Source organism: Cucurbita pepo, chromosome 8 (assembly GCF_057944985.1).
Source record: "Cucurbita pepo subsp. pepo isolate OVF chromosome 8, ASM5794498v1, whole genome shotgun sequence".
Classification (NCBI taxonomy): domain Eukaryota; kingdom Viridiplantae; phylum Streptophyta; class Magnoliopsida; order Cucurbitales; family Cucurbitaceae; genus Cucurbita; species Cucurbita pepo.
Genome location: NC_141805.1, coordinates 10572748 through 10592574, shown reverse-complemented (window position 1 = coordinate 10592574; position 19827 = coordinate 10572748). Strand labels below are relative to the sequence as shown.

Genomic DNA, 19827 nt, shown 5'->3' with positions numbered 1-19827 from the left:
ATTTAAAAATATTTTAGAAGGAAGAGGCAACGTGGCAGAGTCTTGTTTAACCCTAAACCTGAAATAGTTTTATATATTTATGTGGTGAAGAAGTCTCCCACTTGGCCAAACAGCATCGCTAATAATGTATTGTTATTATTATGGTTGTAGTTGTTTTTGCTTCTGTTCATGTTACGAATATCCACATTAATTTCAATCAACTTCATCATATCCTTCACTATTCTCTCTTTTAAGTAAGTGTTCATTAAATTTATAATGTTTGGTAAATGCCCTTGACATATCAGTCATCTTTACGTGTTACTGTAATAGCTCAAGCCTTGTCCTCTTTTGGAGTTTTCCTTCCTTATATCCCATGTAGTTTTAAAATTCGTCCACGAGAGACATGTTGTCTTTGAACCTTTTCTTTTGGGTATCTCTCAAAATTTTAAAATGCATCCACTAAAAAGATGTTTCTACACCCTTACAAGTGTTTCGTTTCTCTCTCCAACTAGTGTGAGATTTCATAATCCACCCCCTCGAGGTCCAGCCCACTAAAGAGATGTTGGAGCCCAACCCACTTACAAGAAATACTTCGTTTCTCTCTCCGGTCGATGTGGATCTCTCAAGGCACCTTCAAAGCTCACTGTCAAGTATCTAATTCTGACACTATTTGTAACAGTAGAAGCCGGAGTGAGATAATAAATTTAATATTGTTCACTGAAATTAATGATTGGTGCATTCGATCAGGCGAAAGCCTCAATGCTTCTCTCCACATATTTTTCTCATTCTCTCTCTTTCACTGTCAAATTATGTCTTTTGAATCCAAACATCATCTAAATAAAACACTCTCTCCACATCAAGAACTCCCACAAGTTCTCTGTCTTCCAAAATGTCCTTAAACCACTTCTCTTCGGACTGCCATCTCCACCACCCCAAATCATCCGCCTCCGCCGTCGACCACCACCTCATCCACCACCACCACCACAAGCACCCCATGTTCGAAAAGCCCTTGACTCCGAGCGACGTTGGCAAGCTCAACCGCCTCGTCATCCCCAAGCAATATGCTGAAAAGTATTTTCCACTTTCCCCCGGCGGCGACACGGCGGACAAGGGCTTGCTTCTTAGCTTCGAAGACGAGTCCGGTAAGATGTGGCGCTTCCGTTACTCGTATTGGAATAGTAGCCAGAGCTATGTGCTCACTAAAGGGTGGACCCGCTTTGTCAAAGAGAAGCGCCTTGACGCCGGTGATGTCGTCGTCTTTGAACGCCACCGCCGTGATGGGGATAGGTTGTTCATTGGGTGGAAGCGGCGCTCGCCGGTGTCCACGGCGGAGACGGAGGCGGCGACTAGAGTCTTCTGTTCTTCAAACCCATATCCTTCTCATCATCACAATCATAATCATCTTCCTTCACCGCCATACCAATCTTCTGATTGTCCTCATGCAGGTATTTTTGTCAAATTTTCACCCTTTTATTTATTACAAAACATGAAGAATGCTAATGATTTATAATTTTTCCATTAATTACCCAGAAATTAATGTTATTTTAATTTCTTTATTCGATAAAAAGAAAAAAAAAGGATTTAAAAAATGAAAGCTTGATGTATGTGCATTGTTTTCAGAGTCCTCTGTTCAGAGTCAAACAGTGTCGGTTGGGAATTCAAAGATACTGCGTCTGTTCGGGGTGGACTTGGAGTGCAAACCGACGTGTCGGAACCTGAACAGCACTCCACGCTCGGTGGCGGGTCGGGTCTATCCGGTCAAGATCCAACCCGTCATAGCTTCTACACACACTGACACTATTTCTCATCACATGGTATGACAACTCAACTCATTATTATTACTTTTTCCTTTGAATTTGTTTCATCTAATCAGACAGATTAGAGTCAGAGTGAGATAGGAAAGGAAGAAAAAAAAAAAAAGGAAAAAAGAAAAATAGGGAGTGCCATGGGTTATTGTTGCATTTATTAAATGGAATGGTCTCCTCTTTGGGCAACAAAAATCTGCGAATTAATTTAGAAATGTACCTGCAAAGATTGCTCATTTTAATGATATGATTCAATGTCATATGCTTACCCATTTTAAGGACAAAACTATAATTAAATGAAAAGAAATAACATGTGAGTCACATATTGGCTAAAATAAAATGAATATAAACCCACAAAAGATGATTTAGGCTTCAAACATTGTAGGTTTCCAGATCAATGAATAAGAAGATGCTACAAGTTTAGTTTTTTTTTTTTTTTTTTTTTTTTTGGAGAGAGAGAGAGTTGAAGAAGGAAAGGAGAAAGGAAATGGGAAGAGAGAGGAAATGGTAGGTTTGCAGATTGTAAGGGGAACATCGTACATGGACAGCAGCATCAGAGAAATGATATTGGACCAAAAACTCTGCACAAATGATATCACACTCTTCCTTTCTTCACTTTTCAGGAATCATATGCACAAAAAGTTCAAAGCCAACCCTTCTTATTAGCAGAGCATTGCACACTATGGACCAACCAACCCCTTTCAGTTTTTATTTCTACAACACCTCTCTCTCTCTCTCTCTCTCTCTCTCTCTCTCTCTCTCTCTCTCTCTCAAGCCTAACAAATCACAGGAAAATCTGCTTGATTATCTACACAAACACACACATATTTGTATTTTACTGTAACAGGTGTGTCATTTTATGGGAGTTCTAAGATGAGGTTGTAACAGGATTCCACTAGATGTCAACAAGCAGGCGAAATATGAAGGATAGAGATGTGTGGATGTGACGTCCCTGTAATGCAAAACACACTTTTTCCCACTACACTTGAGAAGAGCATTCACACTAAATAAAATATATGGGAAAATAGATAGAGAAATAAATCCCAGGTTTTCTGGCCGACTTTCCAAGGTCAGGGGTGGGGTGGGGGGGGGGGGGGGGGGGGGATGAGGGGAGAGGAGAAGTGGGGTCCAGGAACAAGAAAGCTACCTAGGGCTTACGTCATACATGTAAATTGGAAACTAGGGTAGTTGAAGGCCAGGAATGAAGAATCTATTTGACATTCTGGCTCAAGATTTTTTTAGAGAGACTCAAAATATGAGCGGAGGAAAAGGGGGGAAGAAGCTGTGCCAGTGCCAGTGCCAGTGCCACTTTATTTGAGTAGGTGGGATTGGATGGATCGGAAACAGCTACTGCTACTATTACTCTTTTACAAGTTCTAGCAAAATCTAACCTTTGTTTCATACCTCATTTATGTTAAGATTTGCCTCTCAATTGTCGTGTCCTTTCAACCATTTTTTTCTGTGAATCCGCCTGATCTGAACTGCTGCTCAAGAGGTTGTTAATTTCATGCCATGCCTATTCCTGTATTCAATTCTGAAATGAAATTGAGATTAGTTTTGGATGAAAGGACATCTAAAAGAAAATCCATGCTTTCTTACCCTACAAATTGAACTTTGTTTGATGAACATGCCTTTTCTGCGACAAAAAAGAAATCACTGATAAAATCTATATACATATTTATGAAGCTACAGATGAAGTATTGAAAACAAAAGGTTAAAATACTATTATGTTTGGTTATATGATTTAGAAGTATTGTTCAATTGAAAATACTACACACTGAAATACTAGACCAAAGTCACCCTGAATGAGCGTCCAAATTCCCCTGGCTATCTATTCCATGGCTATATTTCGATAAAGTATGCAGTGTCCCAGCCATTGATTTCAGGAAGAAACCTATCAGATTTCAGGTCAAGTACGTACCAGCAACTTAAAAAAAGGAGAAAACTTTAGTTCCGCTGCATCTCACTCTATTGTAATTGGTTTAACCTTCATTGTGGAGTTCTTATTATCATATTTTCAAACAGAGAATATGTTTCTTTTCAACATGCTATCCATATAACTTCAAAGAAACCAACTAGTCCATTAGCAATCAACACGGTACCAATCAGGATTATAAAATGTATAGTATGCTGACATATTGTTTGTTACATTTCATCTCTATATTTGTGGTGTAGCCTATAGGACAAATGAAACCACAGCACAGTAAAAGGTGATGTGTCTACGAATTGGTTAGACAAAACGTATATATAAGCCCTTTTCTTTATTTAAAATCATTTACTTTTTTGGGAAAAGTAAGTAATGAGATAGTGCATTGATGATTAGCATGGTATCGTGTCCTGTCTACAGACATCGAAAATGTGGTGCAAATGTTCAGTACAACTTGCAGAATTATTATAAGAAATATATCATCAACTAGTGGCTAAATTAAACAGAAAATCAGCATATTATTACCTGTGGGAATGATGAAAAGGTGAGTTAGGAAATCTTGCTTGCGGGGCCCATAAATGTGCAGACAAGAGAGATAACCATTGACCTCCCTGGTTGATGATTTTCCAATCTTCATCAGTGGCTTTGAAAGTGGGGGGTCCCCAGATATGTGTGCAAGCTATCATTGGCATTGAAGAAATGGCTAATCAAAGGAATGAAAGGACTCCTACTAAGGGATATGTTTGGCAAGCATGATTCAATTATGCATGACCAAGTACAGTACATATATAGTAACAGCAAGAGATAATTCGTCCACGGTTCATTCCACTTATCTTTTCATCAATCAGTTCATTTGCTTTTGAACATTTCTGACCCAGCAAATTTCACCCAATAGTGAATTAAAAATACTTTCGTGACTCAAGCAGAAACAAGCAACAACACCAAAATTAGTCGATATCGGTACTCACCCGACGGTAATTGGTTTCAATGCCTGCATAAGTTTCTGTGAAACTACGACCCCAAACAATCATTAGTTGATAAAGATAAGAGTCGCTCCATTCTTTATCAGGATCTATCATACTACTTGAACAAACTCTTCAAATTATACACTGAGATGAGCCAAGACAATAAGGGTGTTAAGCTCATGCTACCATAATCAATTCTCTTAACAGAAATGACTCGAGGAAAAAAAAAATTCATATAAATGAAGTCAATTTATCTTTAGGCAAATCACCTGGTTATTCTATCCAAAAAAGGACTTTTAACCTATTATAAAAATAAGACTTGAAAGCAAGAACCATGCGCTTGAAAATATTAGAAGCAATGCCAAGCATGAACCTAGACAGTAGAAACGATATTGAGCAACCCCACTATTACTTTCTTTCTACAATCGAAGAGCATAAAAAGATGGAGCAATTGGTACCTCATTAGTTTTCAACAATTCCGGCTCTGCTGGAAAAGTCAGATGGTAGCTCGAACATTGGAAGCTCGACCCATTTATTGGAAGCTCGACCCTATTCTAAATGGGCCCTTCAATCCCTGTAACGCCAGTCATTTTCAGCCTTCCCTCTAACCACAATAAAGTGTACTTGAGCATCTTCACAGCATCTTATGACCTAACTATGCCACTACATTTCTTTCTCAATTTGCAAAATCAGGGTCCAACGCTTTCTTGTCAAATCATAGAGTTATGGTTGTACCGGACACTCAATCCACCATGCAGATACCTCATGACATGATTAAAAAGCTTGAGTGGTCATAATGTGAATGTAGGGGCCGGCTGCAATGTACAATTCACACCTGAAGCGTTGAGGAAAACTTATCCAACTTGAGATCAATTGTAAACCAGACCTTACAAATTAAAATAACTGACAATTGCCATCCTTCTAATGACTGTGTGTTTGTAGTTTATATTATGAGATTCTCAAAACTGTACATATATCAAATAGCACCTCCGGAGATAAAACTAAAAATCTCAACTCAAACAATTTTTACAACTGCAAACTGAACTGCCAAATCCTCTAAACATGAAGCATATATAGGATCAGAAATTTATATTTGATTTTATCACTTCCCGATTGAGAATCAGAAACTTTCTTCTTCTCCATGACTTGCTGAATACCTTCTTGATACCCATCTATAAAATTGCTTCTCTATATGCAGAAGCTCTAGTCATATAAACCCGCTGCAAAGTTGGTTTTAATGTCTCCATTCCTCTTCTTGCAGCCACAGCTGGATTTTTGTTTTTGCAACAAAGGAAAAATGGGCAATCTTATAAGGAATATTGAATTCAATAAATACCAGGTTGAAAGTAGAAGAGAATGTAAAGAAACTTTCATTGCAACAGAAGATGCACCCAAATCAATTTACTGGGAGATAAAGAAAAGATAACAGAATAAGGGAACTTAAAGTTCATGATTAACTTAAAGAAACCGACGGTTCTCCTATTAGGGTGGTGGACCATGATAAGACCTCAATTTTTATGCACAAACTCAACTTTAATACATCACGGACCACACACAATATAGTCTAAAAAGAAAAGAGGAAAAAAAAGGACACATCATCGAGGTTAACCACCAATGCATCTCCCCTCAACTAAACCAATCTGAGGGATAACCATTGGTTTTCAGTTTCAAACTTTCAATCTCCATTACAGGTCTAATTCTCAAAATTGAAACTCAATTTTCCCATCTTGCGTTCAAGTTATACACTAAACCATATTCTCACGTTGAACTTTTCAAATGATTATGCATAATAATTGTGCTGAAAGTTGTTCTGAGAAACTCTTTTTTTAAAAACCAAACTCTTATTTCTATACTAAGCTTTAAATGTAGACATTCTGTAAGAGATAAGGATTTTTGCTTAATGAGTGACTCTGGAGAGAATTGACACCACTGAAATTGACGTTATCTAATGGTCTGTTTCTTTTCACCTTTCACCTTTCACCTCAATGGTGTACAATTGCGAATTGGATTCATATTTTTTGGCATTATTTGTTTTTGACACAATCATAAAATCAATTCTAGAAAACTTTAGGTTAAGCCTTACGCCTAATCAAGACTATAGAGATTGTTGCAGGTTATTCTGAATCCTCTGTTTGTGGTAAAGGGAATATTTCTTTGGCATGATAGTTGCTTGTATAACATGCGCAAATATTTGGCACGAGAAGAATAAGAGGATCTACGAGGAAAGAATCATTCTGTAGGAGAAGGTTTTGAATGTTGCATACTTGTGCACCTCACTTTAGACTTCTAGTCTTTTCTTTTATGAGATACACCCCTGTTTAATTTCTGATAAACGGGTGATATTACTTCTAGTCTCCTTTGCTATTCTATTTTCCACTTGAACTTTGTCTCCTTTTTGTTCCTTTGTTTATTTGACAAATGATTAGCATTGACAAGTAGGAATCATCTAGAACTCCTAGTCGAAAATAACGATATCCCATAATCAAGAATTCTAGAACTTTTCCCCCTTCTGATAGGAGACCATGGTAAGATTTCCAATTACCCAATATAAGCATGTCTTATATTGTAAAGTTAAATCAAAGAGTGAATGTGCGCTTCAAAACACAGAGGTAGCATTTGAGACAAGCGTAAGTTATAATCCCACAAGCTTAATCTGAAGAGTAGAATTTAGTCAAATGAATGAATCAATACCACACAACATAGTTCGATCAGTGATGTTATTGGCAGCTATTTCTAAGTTCGATCAGTGATGTTATTGGCAGCTATTTCTATCCTGAGAATTTATAGTTGGATATCTTATTAACATCATCAGCCGTAAGATGAGTGTTAAATCTAATTAAAATAGGATACAGAAATAAATTTATAGATATCATAATCTAGTTGCAAGAAAATCTCTCTTGTTTCGAACTTTAAAACAGGGGGAGCAAAGATTAACCACAAAACAATGACTAGAACCTTCTCCTAGAACATTGCTATCTATGACCATTCTGTTCATATCTTCAACTTTTTCCATTGGTAGCAAGGAAGGCTTGACAAGAGTTACAAAACCGGGAATACCTATCACTATTTTTTTTCACAAGCATTAGATATTATGGAAATTTTATCAATATTGAGCATTTGAACTTGAAGCAATTTTATCTTACGCATCAACAGATTTGTTTGATCAGGAACCAGAAATCAGTAGACAAAATACACCAATCACAATTGCACTGAAAATCATGTTGAAGTAAGAATCAATTAGAGCATTCGAATATGTGATAACAAGAATTGGCGAATATTTCACTTCAATCTAGAGCATTCGAATCAAACTATAACACAAAGGTCGGTTACCAAGGTCTTCCAGTGTTGAATGTTTATTATCCTTAGACTTTTTGTTGCAGAATCAAATTTTGAATGAGCAATCGTGTTAACTATGCGTAAGTCAATCTCCTAGCAATTAACTCTAACTTTCAATCACTGATTGCAACTTATCAATCCTTAACCAAAGAAATGCAAAAGAAAATAAAAACAGCAGCAAATCCAACAAAAGAAGACGAGAGCATCAAAGAATAAGAATCTACCAATAATCGTTCATGCTTTGTAAGCTTTTGAAGCTGCGGAGGATCCGGCAACGACGAAGGAAATGCAATTACCGACTGTAATCATAAACCTTCCCCAAAACGATCCTCGCCTTCATTCCTGCAAGAGAATTGCTCACTTATATTATACCATTCCAAGCATTTGCTTCTGCAAATTTGTGTTCAATCGATAAATTGGTAAGAAACCTCATTAAAGAGGAAGATGGAAATTCATAAGCATCAGGAAGATGGAAATTCATAAGCATCAGGAAGATGATCCATGGTTACTTGGAAGGTATCTATTTGCGTATGGCCAAATTACTGAAATGCATTCATCTGGAATTAAAAATTGGATAAATTTTATTTTACGTTTGAATTCTGGGCCCATAAGAATCCATTCGGCCCGCGAAATTTAAATCTTCAAGCCCAAGACCTTCGTTAAGAAATCCTATATAAATCCCCAAAACCTATTCTGCGGATTTCTAGGTAAAGTTCTGCACTCCGTTCCGCCGTATTTTTTTCCCCGGCGCCTCCACTCACCGTCCCCTGCGGACGATTTCCCCGGCAGCAACATGGGACGCGTTCGCACAAAAACAGTCAAGAAATCTTCCCGTCAAGTCATCGAGCGCTACTACTCGCGCATGACTCTTGACTTCCATACGAACAAGAAGATTCTGGAAGAGGTCGCCATTATCCCCTCCAAGAGACTCCGAAACAAGATAGCCGGATTCTCGACTCACCTCATGAAGCGGATCCAAAAGGGACCTGTTCGCGGCATTTCTCTGAAGCTTCAAGAGGAAGAGCGCGAGCGCCGAATGGACTTCGTCCCTGATGTCTCCGCCATTAAAACCGATCAAATCGAGGTCGACAGGGAGACTCTCGATATGCTTTCTGCTCTTGGCATGACCGATATTCCGGGGATAGTTCAGGTCGATCCGACTGTGCCGCAGCAGGTTGCATTTGGATTGGGCGGTCGTGGTAGGAGGTACTGAGATTATTGGCTAGGGTTTTGATTTTTAATTTTTTAATCTCATTTTCGGTTGAGGCTCAGTTTTGTTTATGAGGATTGTTAGTTTCTGGTATGCTAAAGGTTATGGAATTTACATGTTAATTTCGAATTATCAAATTCAATAGAGAGATTTTGTTTCTTCTGGGTCTGGCTCGGTTGATTCGTACATTGTTTAAATCTTTGTTTGTTGGAGTTTATGAACTCGAGTCACTTTGAGAGAATAATTATAGAAAATAAATCAATTTGAATAATCAACTTTGATAGCATATACTTCAAATTGAAATAATTGACAACTACTCAATCGTACTTGGAACGGGTATGCAGCCATGTACAACACGTGGAACATTTGACATGCATCCACATGACCACAATGTTCGATATGGGGCTACAAACAACACATTTTGGACAAGCATGACCATGACACTAAACATTCTAGCCAATATGCATCATGTATAATAAATTACATAAAAAGTAAAAACAGGAACATCTGTACTATATACCAAACACTCCACAATAAACATCAAAATGCATGATCATTCACTGGAATTGGCAAGCCCAACCATTTTGAGCATATTGCGATCCTCTTTAAACCTCTCCAACACACTACCCTTCACTCCATTATTGTTATGGCTACCACTCCCCTTTTCTTCTCCTCCTACTCCCCAGCATTCTATCACTTCCAGCTCTACTCGGTTCGTCTTCGACAGACACGGGCTCCCAAATGTTGTACATGTGAACGTGTGACCCTGATCGAAGCTTGCCGACACGAACAGACCGAAGTGGTTCGCTCGTCCTCCGAACCCAATGCCGTTCGGTATACTATCTGAACTGAAATTTACAGCGCACTGCCAAAAAACAAGACTAGTGAGAACTCTGATCGAGAGAGATGAAGAAAATTAGAAGGCAAGTGGAGAAGTTACCCATTGTAAGTTATTGTTAGCTCCAGTTGGTTTGTATATGGATGCCTTTGGATACAGCTGAAATAGAAATGATTTCAGATCTCCATAGAAATCACCATGCCTCTCCCATGCCTGAGAAGCATATCCTCCATATATATAACCTTCTTTATCCTTCACTATCAGCACCGTTGGTCCTCCGTCGTTACTGCACGTTCTCCTTAAAACAAGGAAGTTAAGACCCGCTCTACGAGCATGTATTTGACTCGAGCTTCACTAAACCCATAAGAGAAGCTTGATGGTGTTCTTTCTTTCTTAAGTGATTCCAGAGGAGAAACAAACAAACAAATAAGTGAATGAACTTACGTTATGTTACCCAAAAATGTAGTGAAACTCAGCCCATTTATTGAACTATGGTAAAGTAGTCTCCACTCCTCCAGTTCATGCTGAGGAAGAGCTCCTCCTATATGCCAAGCATATTCCTTCTTCAATAACACAAGATGAGAATCTATGTTTTCCCCATAGACTAGCCTTGGAACTTGACAACCAGGTCTCCCTACACAGCCACCATAAAAATGCAAAAGATTATATAACCTTTCTTTAAAGTTTCAATACCTAGTCCGCCATTGATGTGGCTTACGACTTAGGTCGAATGGTGAAGTATTTAAAGCAAAGATAATAAGATAGTGGAATGGTTAGTTCTAGACCTAGAAAACTAAGGGAAGAATGCTATTGTGAGATTCCACATTGATTGGTGAGAAGAACGAAACATTCCTCATGAGAGTGTGGAAACCTCTCCCTAACGACATGTTTTAAAAACCAACCTCGAGGGGAAGCCCGAAAGGGAAAGCCCAAAGAGGACAATATCTGTTAGCAGTGGGCTTGGGCCGTTACAAATGGTATTAGAGCCAGTCATCGAGTGGTGTGCCACAGAGGACGCTGGCCCCCCACATCACCGAACGTGTGAGAACGAAGCTTGTGCTATTACAAATGATACTAGAGCCAGACACCGAGCGGTGTGCTAGTAAAGACACTGGCCCCCAAGGGGGTGGATTGTGAGATCCCACATCGATTGGAGAGGAGAATGAAGCATTTCTTATAAGAGTGTGGAAACCTCTCTCTAACAAACACGTTTTAAAAAGGGAAGCCCGAAAGGAAAAGCCTAGAGAGGACAGTATCTGCTAGTGGTGGGCTTGGGCCGTTATAAATGGTATAAGAGCCAGTCACCGGGTGGTGTGCCAGCGAGGATGTTGGGCCCCCCACATCACCGGACGGTGTGGGAACGAAGCTTGTGATGTTACAACTATCTTTAAAGACAAACAACTATAAATCTAATACAATGACAGTGATGGAAAAATTTACATTGAATGGAATCAAAATTGCACATGACTGTTCATTTTGAGATTTGTAGATTTCCCATGAACAAAAGGAACTCAAATGTAAAAATGCTATATATTGTAGAGAATGAACAGAATTTGGAATGAATGTATTAAGACCTAACCAGAATCAAGCAAAATCAGGCATGAAGTAAAACACGGGATCAGTTAAGAAGTTCGAGAAAATCATAATCAAACTCCAACGAACTTATTGTACTAAAAAACTTAAATCTAAGTTGTACTGGACTGAGATTGATGGAAAGATAATCAAATACCTACTTCTGGTGGCATCAACAAGCTTCCAAGAAACTTCCTAACAGATGGAAGCAGAGTACACCAGTGTTTGAAATCTTCATAAGTAAATCGTTCATCGTTCTCTGAGAAAGTTGCTGCACGAATAAATATTTGTACAGCGTCCTGATGCGAATCGAATCCAGTTTCATTATTTGTTGAGGAGAATACATGAGTTAAAATTTGTACTAGAACCGACTCCAGATCAGACCTGGCATTGGCATGAAAGCAAAGTAGGCACATGATAGTTCATGTCCAATCAGATTTTGAAACAGAAAGCTAATTGTTGGGATTTGGTGGGTCATAGAACCAGTAGCCTTTGTTATTAGAAGTTGATCATCGAAAGAAGAAGATATTACCTCCCAAGGGCACCATCATCTGACACATCTAATAACTGATAAATGAACTCTTCAATTTCTTCATTTGTTCCCTTCTCATAAGTGCCCTTCAATGCAAATGATGAAATAATAATAACAATCATCACAACTAGAATTAAGAATATTTGATGGGTTTCAAAAGATAAATGATGATGAATGACCAAACACCAGGTTCTCCAAACGTTGGGTAACAGCACCAGAAAAGGTTTGTGCTTCTATCTTTCCCAGGCGTTCCAGACGTTTGATGTTGGTTTTAAATAAATCAAACACAAGAAATTTTGAACTCCAGGCGTTCCAGCATAACTCTACTAGTTGAGGCATATACTTTAGATCAAGAGGTCAAAGTTTTGAATCTTCCCACTCCACGTGTTGTTGAGTTACAAAAAACTAAAAATTTAAAAAAAAAAAAAAAAACAAAAAATGTGAGATTCCATGTCGGTTGAAGAGAGGAACAAAACATTTTTCGGGCTTGGGTTGTTATCTGCAAGCAGTGAGCTTGGGGCTTGGGCTGTTACAAATGGTATTAGAGCCAGACATTGGGCGATGTGCCAGCGAGGAGACTGAGCCCCAAAGGGGGTTGAACACCGGGTAGTGTGCCAGCGAGGACGCTGGGCCTTGAAGGGGGAGGATAATGAGATCCCACATCAATTAGAGAGTGGAACAAAGCACTCTTTATAAGCATATGGCAACCTTTCCTTAGAAGACGTGTATCTCCTTAGAAGACGCGTATTAAGGCGTATTAAAACTTTGAGTGAAATCCCAAAAGGGAAAGTCCAAAGAGGACAATATATGCCGCGGGACTCTTTATAAGGGGAAACCCCAAAGAGGACAATATCTTCTAGCAGTGGACTCTTATAAGGTGAAATCCCAAAGAGAACAATATATGCTAGCAGTGGGACTCTTTATAAGGGGAAATCCCAAAGAGGACAATATCTGCTAGTGGGACTCTTTATAAGGGGAAACCCAAAGAGAACAATATCTAATAGCAATGAGACTCTTTATAAGGAGAAACCCAAAGAGGACCATATCTACTAGTAGTAGACTCTTTATAAGGGAAAACCCAAAAGAGGACAATATCAGCTAGCAAGCAGTGGACTCTTCATAAGGGGAAACCCCAAAGAGGACAATATCGGCTAGAAGTTGGACTTTTTATAAGGGGAAACCTCAAAGAGAACAATATCTACTAGCAGTGGGACTCTTTATAAGCGTGTGGAAATCTCTCCCTAGCACACGAACAAACAAAGAAATCAAGAATAATGTCTCCTCACAAGCAAGACCATGGCAACGAACAAACAAAGAAAGGAAAATCCGATGAAATGAAGAATGAAATAACTCCAGAGTGAGTCATGAAATTCAAGAATCGCCTACCAAGCTATGAGCTTAGAGAACTAAACTATCCCATCAAAACAATAATAACAAACAAACCAGAACTACGATATTGACGAGACATAGTGTTCAGAATACACACTGAATTTGAAGAACAGGGAAACCCCAAAATGGCTTACTTTAGCTACAACGAGGTCTTCATAAGTAAGCTTCTGATCCTTGCGCTTCTGTGTCACTAAATCGAACAATCTTTCTCCAAGAGGACCACGCAGTCCAAAAAACGACTGCAAACAACAAAACCCAAGACAATCAGTGGAGCAAAATCAGAAATCAACCATATCGGCAATGGAGAAAACACAAACTAACTGACTTCGAAAACAGAAGGCGATACGAATTTCCCACTGCTATTTGATTGAGCGGCGAGGGCGAAGAACAGCGACTTGAGATCTTCGAGCTCATTGTGAGTAAAAGCTCTGCAGCGATCATTGAATCCGATCAAAAACTCGACGCATTAGAATCTATGAACGGGTGGAGAGGGTAAAGAGAGAAAAACCTGGAAGCTGTAATGAAGCGGGAATTCGTTTGAGGCGATTGAGCGTTGCCCATTTACAAAAAGGTCAGAAGATTGCTACGTTTCTTTGATTCTTTCTCCTTGATTCTCTCAGAGATTTATATCTCTGCTTTCAGGCGTGAAATTAGGCATTTCGTACCACAACAAAATGTAACCCAAATAATAAAATTTGGAACTTTGACCCAAAATTTCTTCTTAAAGAAAATATATTTATTTATTTTATGGAAAAAAAAAAAAAAAAAAAAAAAAAACCACAGCGTGTAATTTTCAGATTAAATGAGTGATTATTATTTAACCATTTACATACAAAATGAAATTCGTTGATTATGGTGGAGGTGAATGCGACGCGGTTCACACCTTCAGCTCGAAGAAATCCGATTCCAACTAAACTTAGATGCGCTGTTCGATCAGTGGGTTTCTTTTTTGCTTCTAACTCTTCAATATTTTTTCCAAATTTCTTTTGCATATCGATTCTTTCCCATTGTTGGCTTTTCGATGTTTTTGAGGGATTGGCGTTTTGAGCTTTTCTCAGTTGTTCATAATCTGGTCTGGACGCTATAGTAGATGGTAATTTCGAGAAGATTTCTGCTCGTATTCCTGGGTTTCGGTCGATTCTCAGGCTGTGTTTGGTAGGTGAGAGAATCAAACTATTCGTCTTTATTTTGCGTTTTATTGAATTATAATTGGCTGAAAGAGAGGGAGAAGCGAAGGGGGAAATGCAATTCCTTCGAACACTTGAAACCATTCAAATAATCTGCAGATTTTTCATATGGAGCTTTCAATTTTTGTGTTTCTGTAGAATCTAAGTCTTGAATTTGGGGAAAAAATAATGAAGAACATTGCGGAAGTTAATATGATTAGAGCTACTAGGAACGTGATTGAACTTGGTTATGTTCTTAGTTACTTGATTCTGTTTATCTCAAGTCTATTTTCAACTGTTGTTTCTTAGTCAATTGTTTTAGAATATATCAAGTTCAGTTCATTAATTTACTGATGATCATCAAGTTATATTGATAAACAGTCACATATATGTAGATATTGGGTTAGGACTGAAAATTTGATTGTGATTGCCTTATGGAATGCAGGATAGCACTACATAAAACTTTGTTGTGATAATGTCAAGACCTTGGGTTCTTGTCTGTCTACTGTTATTGATCGTGTTCTCATCGCAACTTGAGTGGAGGCAACAGTATGAGAACGAGCTTGAAGCAGGTCCAAACGCCTCACAGAGTGAACCACATGTGTCTGATAGAGAGGAAGCTGTAAAAGAAAAGGTGAAATTCCAGTTATCTATCTCTCTTTTTCCCATAAGTTTGCCAAATCACTCGTATGTGTTCAGCTGTTTACATTTTGTTGATGCTCGAAATGATTAGATGTTCAGTAGTTTATGTACGAAACATTAGAAGTATTTATCGAATCCTCTGGATTTATAGAACTCCTACACTTGAGATGCATCGAAAAGGTAGGAAAATTTTGAGGGTTAGTTAGGGTATGCAATAGCCCAAACCTACCGCTAGTAGATATTGTCCACTTTAGCCAGTTACGTATTGTCATTAACTTCATGGTTTTAAAACGCGTCTACTAGAGAGACGGCGATACGTAACGGGCTAAAGCAGACAATGTCTACTAGCGGTAGGCTTGGGCTGTTAGAAATGATATCATAGCCAGACACTAAGCAATGTGCCAACAAGGACACTAGGCCCCAAGAAGGGTGGATTGTGAGATCTCACAATCGGTTGGAGAGGAGAACGAATCAATCCTTATAAGGGTGTGAAAACCTCTTCGTAATAGACGCGTTTTAAAATCTTGAGGGGAAACCTAGAAGGAAAAATCCAAAGAGGACAATATCTGCTAGCGGTGGGCTTGGGCTGTTACAGGATGTGTGAGTACGTAGTATTTGTTCCCCAGAATATCTTCTATGGGGAGCACAATTGCATGGACATGTGAACATTCTAGTATTTTGGAAGTGTGTTTCACTACAATGATATGCCTAGTTCACCATGAAAATGAAACCAAAGTCCCAGGTTAGCACAAGAAGATCATAGATATATAAGTAAGAGATAATATCTCCATTGGTATGAGATATTTTGTGTGAAACCAAAAGTAATAGGTGAAGGTTCCATTGTTGTGACACTCGAGTAAAGGAGGGGTGCATGAATGAACCGAGACCACATCCGAATGAGAGTGATCCTGAGGATAGGATGACTAAGAAAGGCTTAAAGGAAATGAAAGTTACTACCTAGCTACCTTGGTTTCCAATAGTTTCTTATCTCATCCCGCTTATAACGAACACTAATCTGGCTTCTGAAGTCTGCAAGCTAGCAATGCTAATGATAGAAATTCAAAATCGTATACTGTTATAATCTGTCGAAGACCCATCGAAACTGAAAGGAAATAAAAAAAAAAAACAAATCCACAGAATTTCCATAATCTCCCAATAACCAACCAGATTATGCAATCAAAAACTTGGGAAGCTAAAAACAAAGCAAATTAATCAAGCGATTACCATTTTCTTGCTTTGATGATTGCATAAGAACTCGATGAACAGAGAAATCGGAGAAGATATAAACACTGTTGGAAACAATGATGAGCTTTCCCTTCCTTTCTTTGAAGTAGGCTTCAAAGAAAAGCCAAACTAGAGAGAAAAACACTTACAGTGGGCGGAGAAAAGTAGCAACAGTGGCAGAGAGAAGTGGTGGAGCGTCGACATGGCAAAGGGCGTCGGTAGTGCAGGGAACAGGATGGTAGTTGCAACAAAGAAGAGGAACATCATGGGTATATCAGTTAGAAATAATATCTTCATCGGACAATATCATACCATTATAGAGATGGGTGAAGATTCCGTTGTCCTTAGCAGTTCACTCGATCCCAAACACATTTCGTTACCAAGGAAGTAGAACTATATCTAACCTCCACACCACTACATCTGAAACACACAAGGTTATTTGTTTTTTCTGCTTCTTTTAGAGCTCTTGTTCATCCTTATACTGCTGCGCATCTTTGACTGATATACAATGTTGTTCCTGGTTTCTATTATGATCTGTTAATATAATGCTAAAATTCTTTGAATGCTACTGTAGATTATCCTTTCCCAGGAGAGAAATATCCGGAGGTTGAATGAGCTGGTGCAGAGTCTTAGAACACAGTTACTCCAGTGCAGGGGCGAACACGAGGCAGAGAATAGCATGGTGACGCCCATGACTGAGCTTCTCACAGTGCTCGACCAGCAGCCATTGTTAGACGATTAGATCCCACGGTACTAACCACCATACTTGATGTTTGCAGGTTCTATTTCACTGATATTATATATCAAATACAAGCTCTATTACAAGTCATTGTAGATGCTACTGTGTGAATTCCTTCCCTATTCTAGTTTCTTATCTGTGATTCCTGGGTTTGATTCATCTAGTTCATGCTGTGGCTTTAGAACTGGTGCCGCTATCTTGAAACATCCATTGCCCTCTTTCACACCTTGACATCACTAAAACTTAGACCATTCTTATATTCAATGCTTTCTTAGTACTACAAACTAACTATTACGAGTATGAATCATATATATATATATATATACACACATCAATAGAAATGTGGTACAATAATTTCTTTTGATATTATGCCTGGTCTATAAGTGTGGTACTAAATGCACTTTACATACATTCAATGGGGATTGGCCTCAATAATGAAATTCCAAGTTTCAGAGTAGATGGGGCTTTGAATTTCTAGCATTCAATCAGTTTTATGAATTCTATGCATTTACTTTTCTTTGCATTTCAATCTCCTATCAAAATTTTTGTTTGATGTCTGAATGAAAGGAGAAAAACATGAATGAACCGATATCATATTTGAATGATTTTTTTAATACTGTAACAGCTCAAGCCTACTGTAAATATATATTGTCTGTTTTGGCTCGTTACGTATCGTCTTCAGTCTCGTAATTTTTAAACGTGTCTATTAGGGAGAGGTTTTCACAGATTTATAAGGAATGTTTCGTTGCCCTCTCTAATCGATATGGGATCTCACAATCCACCTATTTGGGGCCAAGCTTCCTTGTTGGTACACTGTTTCTTGTTTTGCTCTAATATCATTTGTAACAACTCAAGTCCATCGCTAGCAGATATTGGATATGCATATGTTTAATATCGGTTGGCGGCAGATTTATTGTATAATAAAAATAAAAGGTCAGAAAATAACATCATTGGAGCATTGGTAACGACCTATCAGATGCAAAGTGGCATAGGAAGTGAGTATGCACATTTATTGAATATTAATTTCATGCACTAATTTGATGTGCATGTATTTAATATTCTTATTCATTTTTATTTTTCTCCATTATATTTATTTATTTATTTATACATTCAAGCTGTAACTCTTTCAATATTCTGATTTCTTATTTAATTTTAGGGTAATGGTAATAAAAAAACAGCCATAGTTAATATTGGCAACTTCCATGGCTTCTTGTCATTATTCTAAACTGGGAAATTCATTTACTCCCATTTTAAGATTCTTTAAAATTTACAAATAAATATCAAACAATTCAAACCTATTTAATTAATACGAGTTGAATTAGCTCACTAATACATAATTAATATGTACTAAGTTCTTTCATTTCCTCTTAATGAAATTTTAGGTTCAAATTAATTCGATTGAAAATTTATCTTTAGTTGTTGCTCCTATACAACTTAAAATAATAATTTAGCGAATAAATTAATTAATATTAGAATACAATCGACGGTGACACATCCATGTCACGCAGTTTCGACGCTAGAGCAATGCATCCATCGGTTAACATCGCATCTCACCTCTCAATTGTTGTCGCTGCCACCTTCTTTTCGCTTGGTGTCGTTGCATCTCAAGAGGGATGTTCTTGAATTTTCTTTATATGTATATTTAATTCTTTTATCATTTTTACGGCGGGCTAAGAGGGAAAAAGAAATAAGGAGAATTAATTTTTAACTATCTCAAGACAAAAACATTATTGGAGATTTGAATCACTCCACAAGTAAGATTGATCATGTCTAGCTTGAATGATCCTTGTTGATCAAATATCTCAATGCAAGAACACTTGTTTGAGATTCGAATCACTCCACAAGTAACATTGATCATGTCGAGCTTGAATGATTCTACATGCAACCTAAACTACATAGAATTGCAAATAAACTTAGCCATTGGCTAAAGAAAACACATATACTCCTTTTTACTACGTCTACTTACAGATACAACACACATGACTTTATATAGCCTCAAAATGAAATTACTAAAGGCATTCCAAGAGTTTAACATTCATACTTTATGGTCATAATTAACCTGATGTAAATGTAACCTATAATAAATAAAATGTCTTAAAATATATTAATGAAATAACTCTAAATTACTTTAAATTGTAATCCACCCAAAATTTATAACAATGAAACTTCATTCTTTTTCAACGTGACATGAATTAAAATATCTTTTTGATAATTTCAACACTATTTTTTTCGCATCTTCATTGAAATATATAGTATGATTAATATCTCTTGGTTCATATCACTCACAATCGAACAAACTTAACCAAAACGAACTCAACCTAGCAGAACTAAATTGATCAAGTCCTATTCGATTTTGGTCTCAGTTAGGCCCAAAATTGAAGGAGATGTATGGACTAAAGTAAACTATAAACTCACCCATAGAAACTGTACAAGAGCTAAATTTGGACGCGTTATGAAAATATAAGTATTTTTTAACTTTTATTTTAAAAAATATATATTTTAA

At 37.7% G+C, this 19827-nt stretch overlaps 4 protein-coding genes and 1 long non-coding RNA gene across 14 annotated transcripts; 3 read left to right on the top strand and 2 right to left on the bottom strand.

Moving 5' to 3' along the window:
- Window positions 1-701: 701 nt before the first annotated feature.
- LOC111799774 (B3 domain-containing protein At2g36080) lies at window positions 702-2812 on the top strand. The gene is made up of 3 exons (XM_023683254.2): window positions 702-1424; window positions 1600-1793; window positions 2673-2812. Exons 1-3 carry the CDS (start codon window positions 869-871, stop codon window positions 2706-2708), a joined length of 786 nt encoding a protein of 261 aa, XP_023539022.2. The 5' UTR covers window positions 702-868; the 3' UTR covers window positions 2709-2812.
- On the bottom strand, window positions 1797-8489 carry LOC111799777 (uncharacterized). Of its 7 annotated transcripts, XR_015422305.1 has the most exons (5): window positions 8237-8478; window positions 4680-5943; window positions 4237-4390; window positions 3384-3420; window positions 1797-3318 (listed from the first exon to the last, which is right to left on the bottom strand). It is a non-coding gene; the product is annotated as an uncharacterized LOC111799777 (long non-coding RNA). The 7 variants fall into 7 exon arrangements; XR_015422309.1 differs by having other exon boundaries at window positions 1797-4390; window positions 8237-8354; window positions 8441-8489; XR_015422306.1 differs by having other exon boundaries at window positions 1797-2004; window positions 3189-4390.
- A 224-nt stretch (window positions 8490-8713) lies between these two features.
- LOC111799775 (small ribosomal subunit protein eS17-like) lies at window positions 8714-9384 on the top strand. Its single transcript, XM_023683255.2, has one exon. The coding sequence runs from the start codon at window positions 8806-8808 to the stop codon at window positions 9223-9225; it is 420 nt and encodes a 139-aa protein (XP_023539023.2). The 5' UTR covers window positions 8714-8805; the 3' UTR covers window positions 9226-9384.
- A 307-nt stretch (window positions 9385-9691) lies between these two features.
- LOC111799773 (TLD-domain containing nucleolar protein) lies at window positions 9692-14256 on the bottom strand. 2 transcript variants are annotated; one of them, XM_023683252.2, is made up of 8 exons: window positions 14062-14256; window positions 13879-13981; window positions 13688-13792; window positions 12165-12250; window positions 11790-12016; window positions 10505-10694; window positions 10163-10358; window positions 9692-10087 (listed from the first exon to the last, which is right to left on the bottom strand). In XM_023683252.2, exons 1-8 carry the CDS (start codon window positions 14112-14114, stop codon window positions 9776-9778), a joined length of 1272 nt encoding a protein of 423 aa, XP_023539020.2. In that variant the 5' UTR covers window positions 14115-14256; the 3' UTR covers window positions 9692-9775. The 2 variants fall into 2 exon arrangements, with proteins under 2 accessions (XP_023539020.2, XP_023539021.2); XM_023683253.2 differs by having other exon boundaries at window positions 10163-10346; window positions 14062-14254.
- A 95-nt stretch (window positions 14257-14351) lies between these two features.
- Window positions 14352-17528, top strand: LOC111799771 (uncharacterized). 3 transcript variants are annotated; one of them, XM_023683247.2, is made up of 4 exons: window positions 14352-14489; window positions 14612-14708; window positions 15165-15353; window positions 17160-17528. In XM_023683247.2, the coding sequence occupies exons 3-4, from the start codon at window positions 15195-15197 to the stop codon at window positions 17325-17327; spliced, it is 327 nt and encodes a 108-aa protein (XP_023539015.1). In that variant the 5' UTR covers window positions 14352-14489; window positions 14612-14708; window positions 15165-15194; the 3' UTR covers window positions 17328-17528. The 3 variants fall into 3 exon arrangements, with proteins under 3 accessions (XP_023539015.1, XP_023539013.1, XP_023539016.1); XM_023683245.2 differs by having other exon boundaries at window positions 14612-14712; XM_023683248.2 differs by lacking the exon at window positions 14612-14708 and having other exon boundaries at window positions 14362-14489.
- The last annotated feature ends 2299 nt before the right edge of the window (window positions 17529-19827 follow it).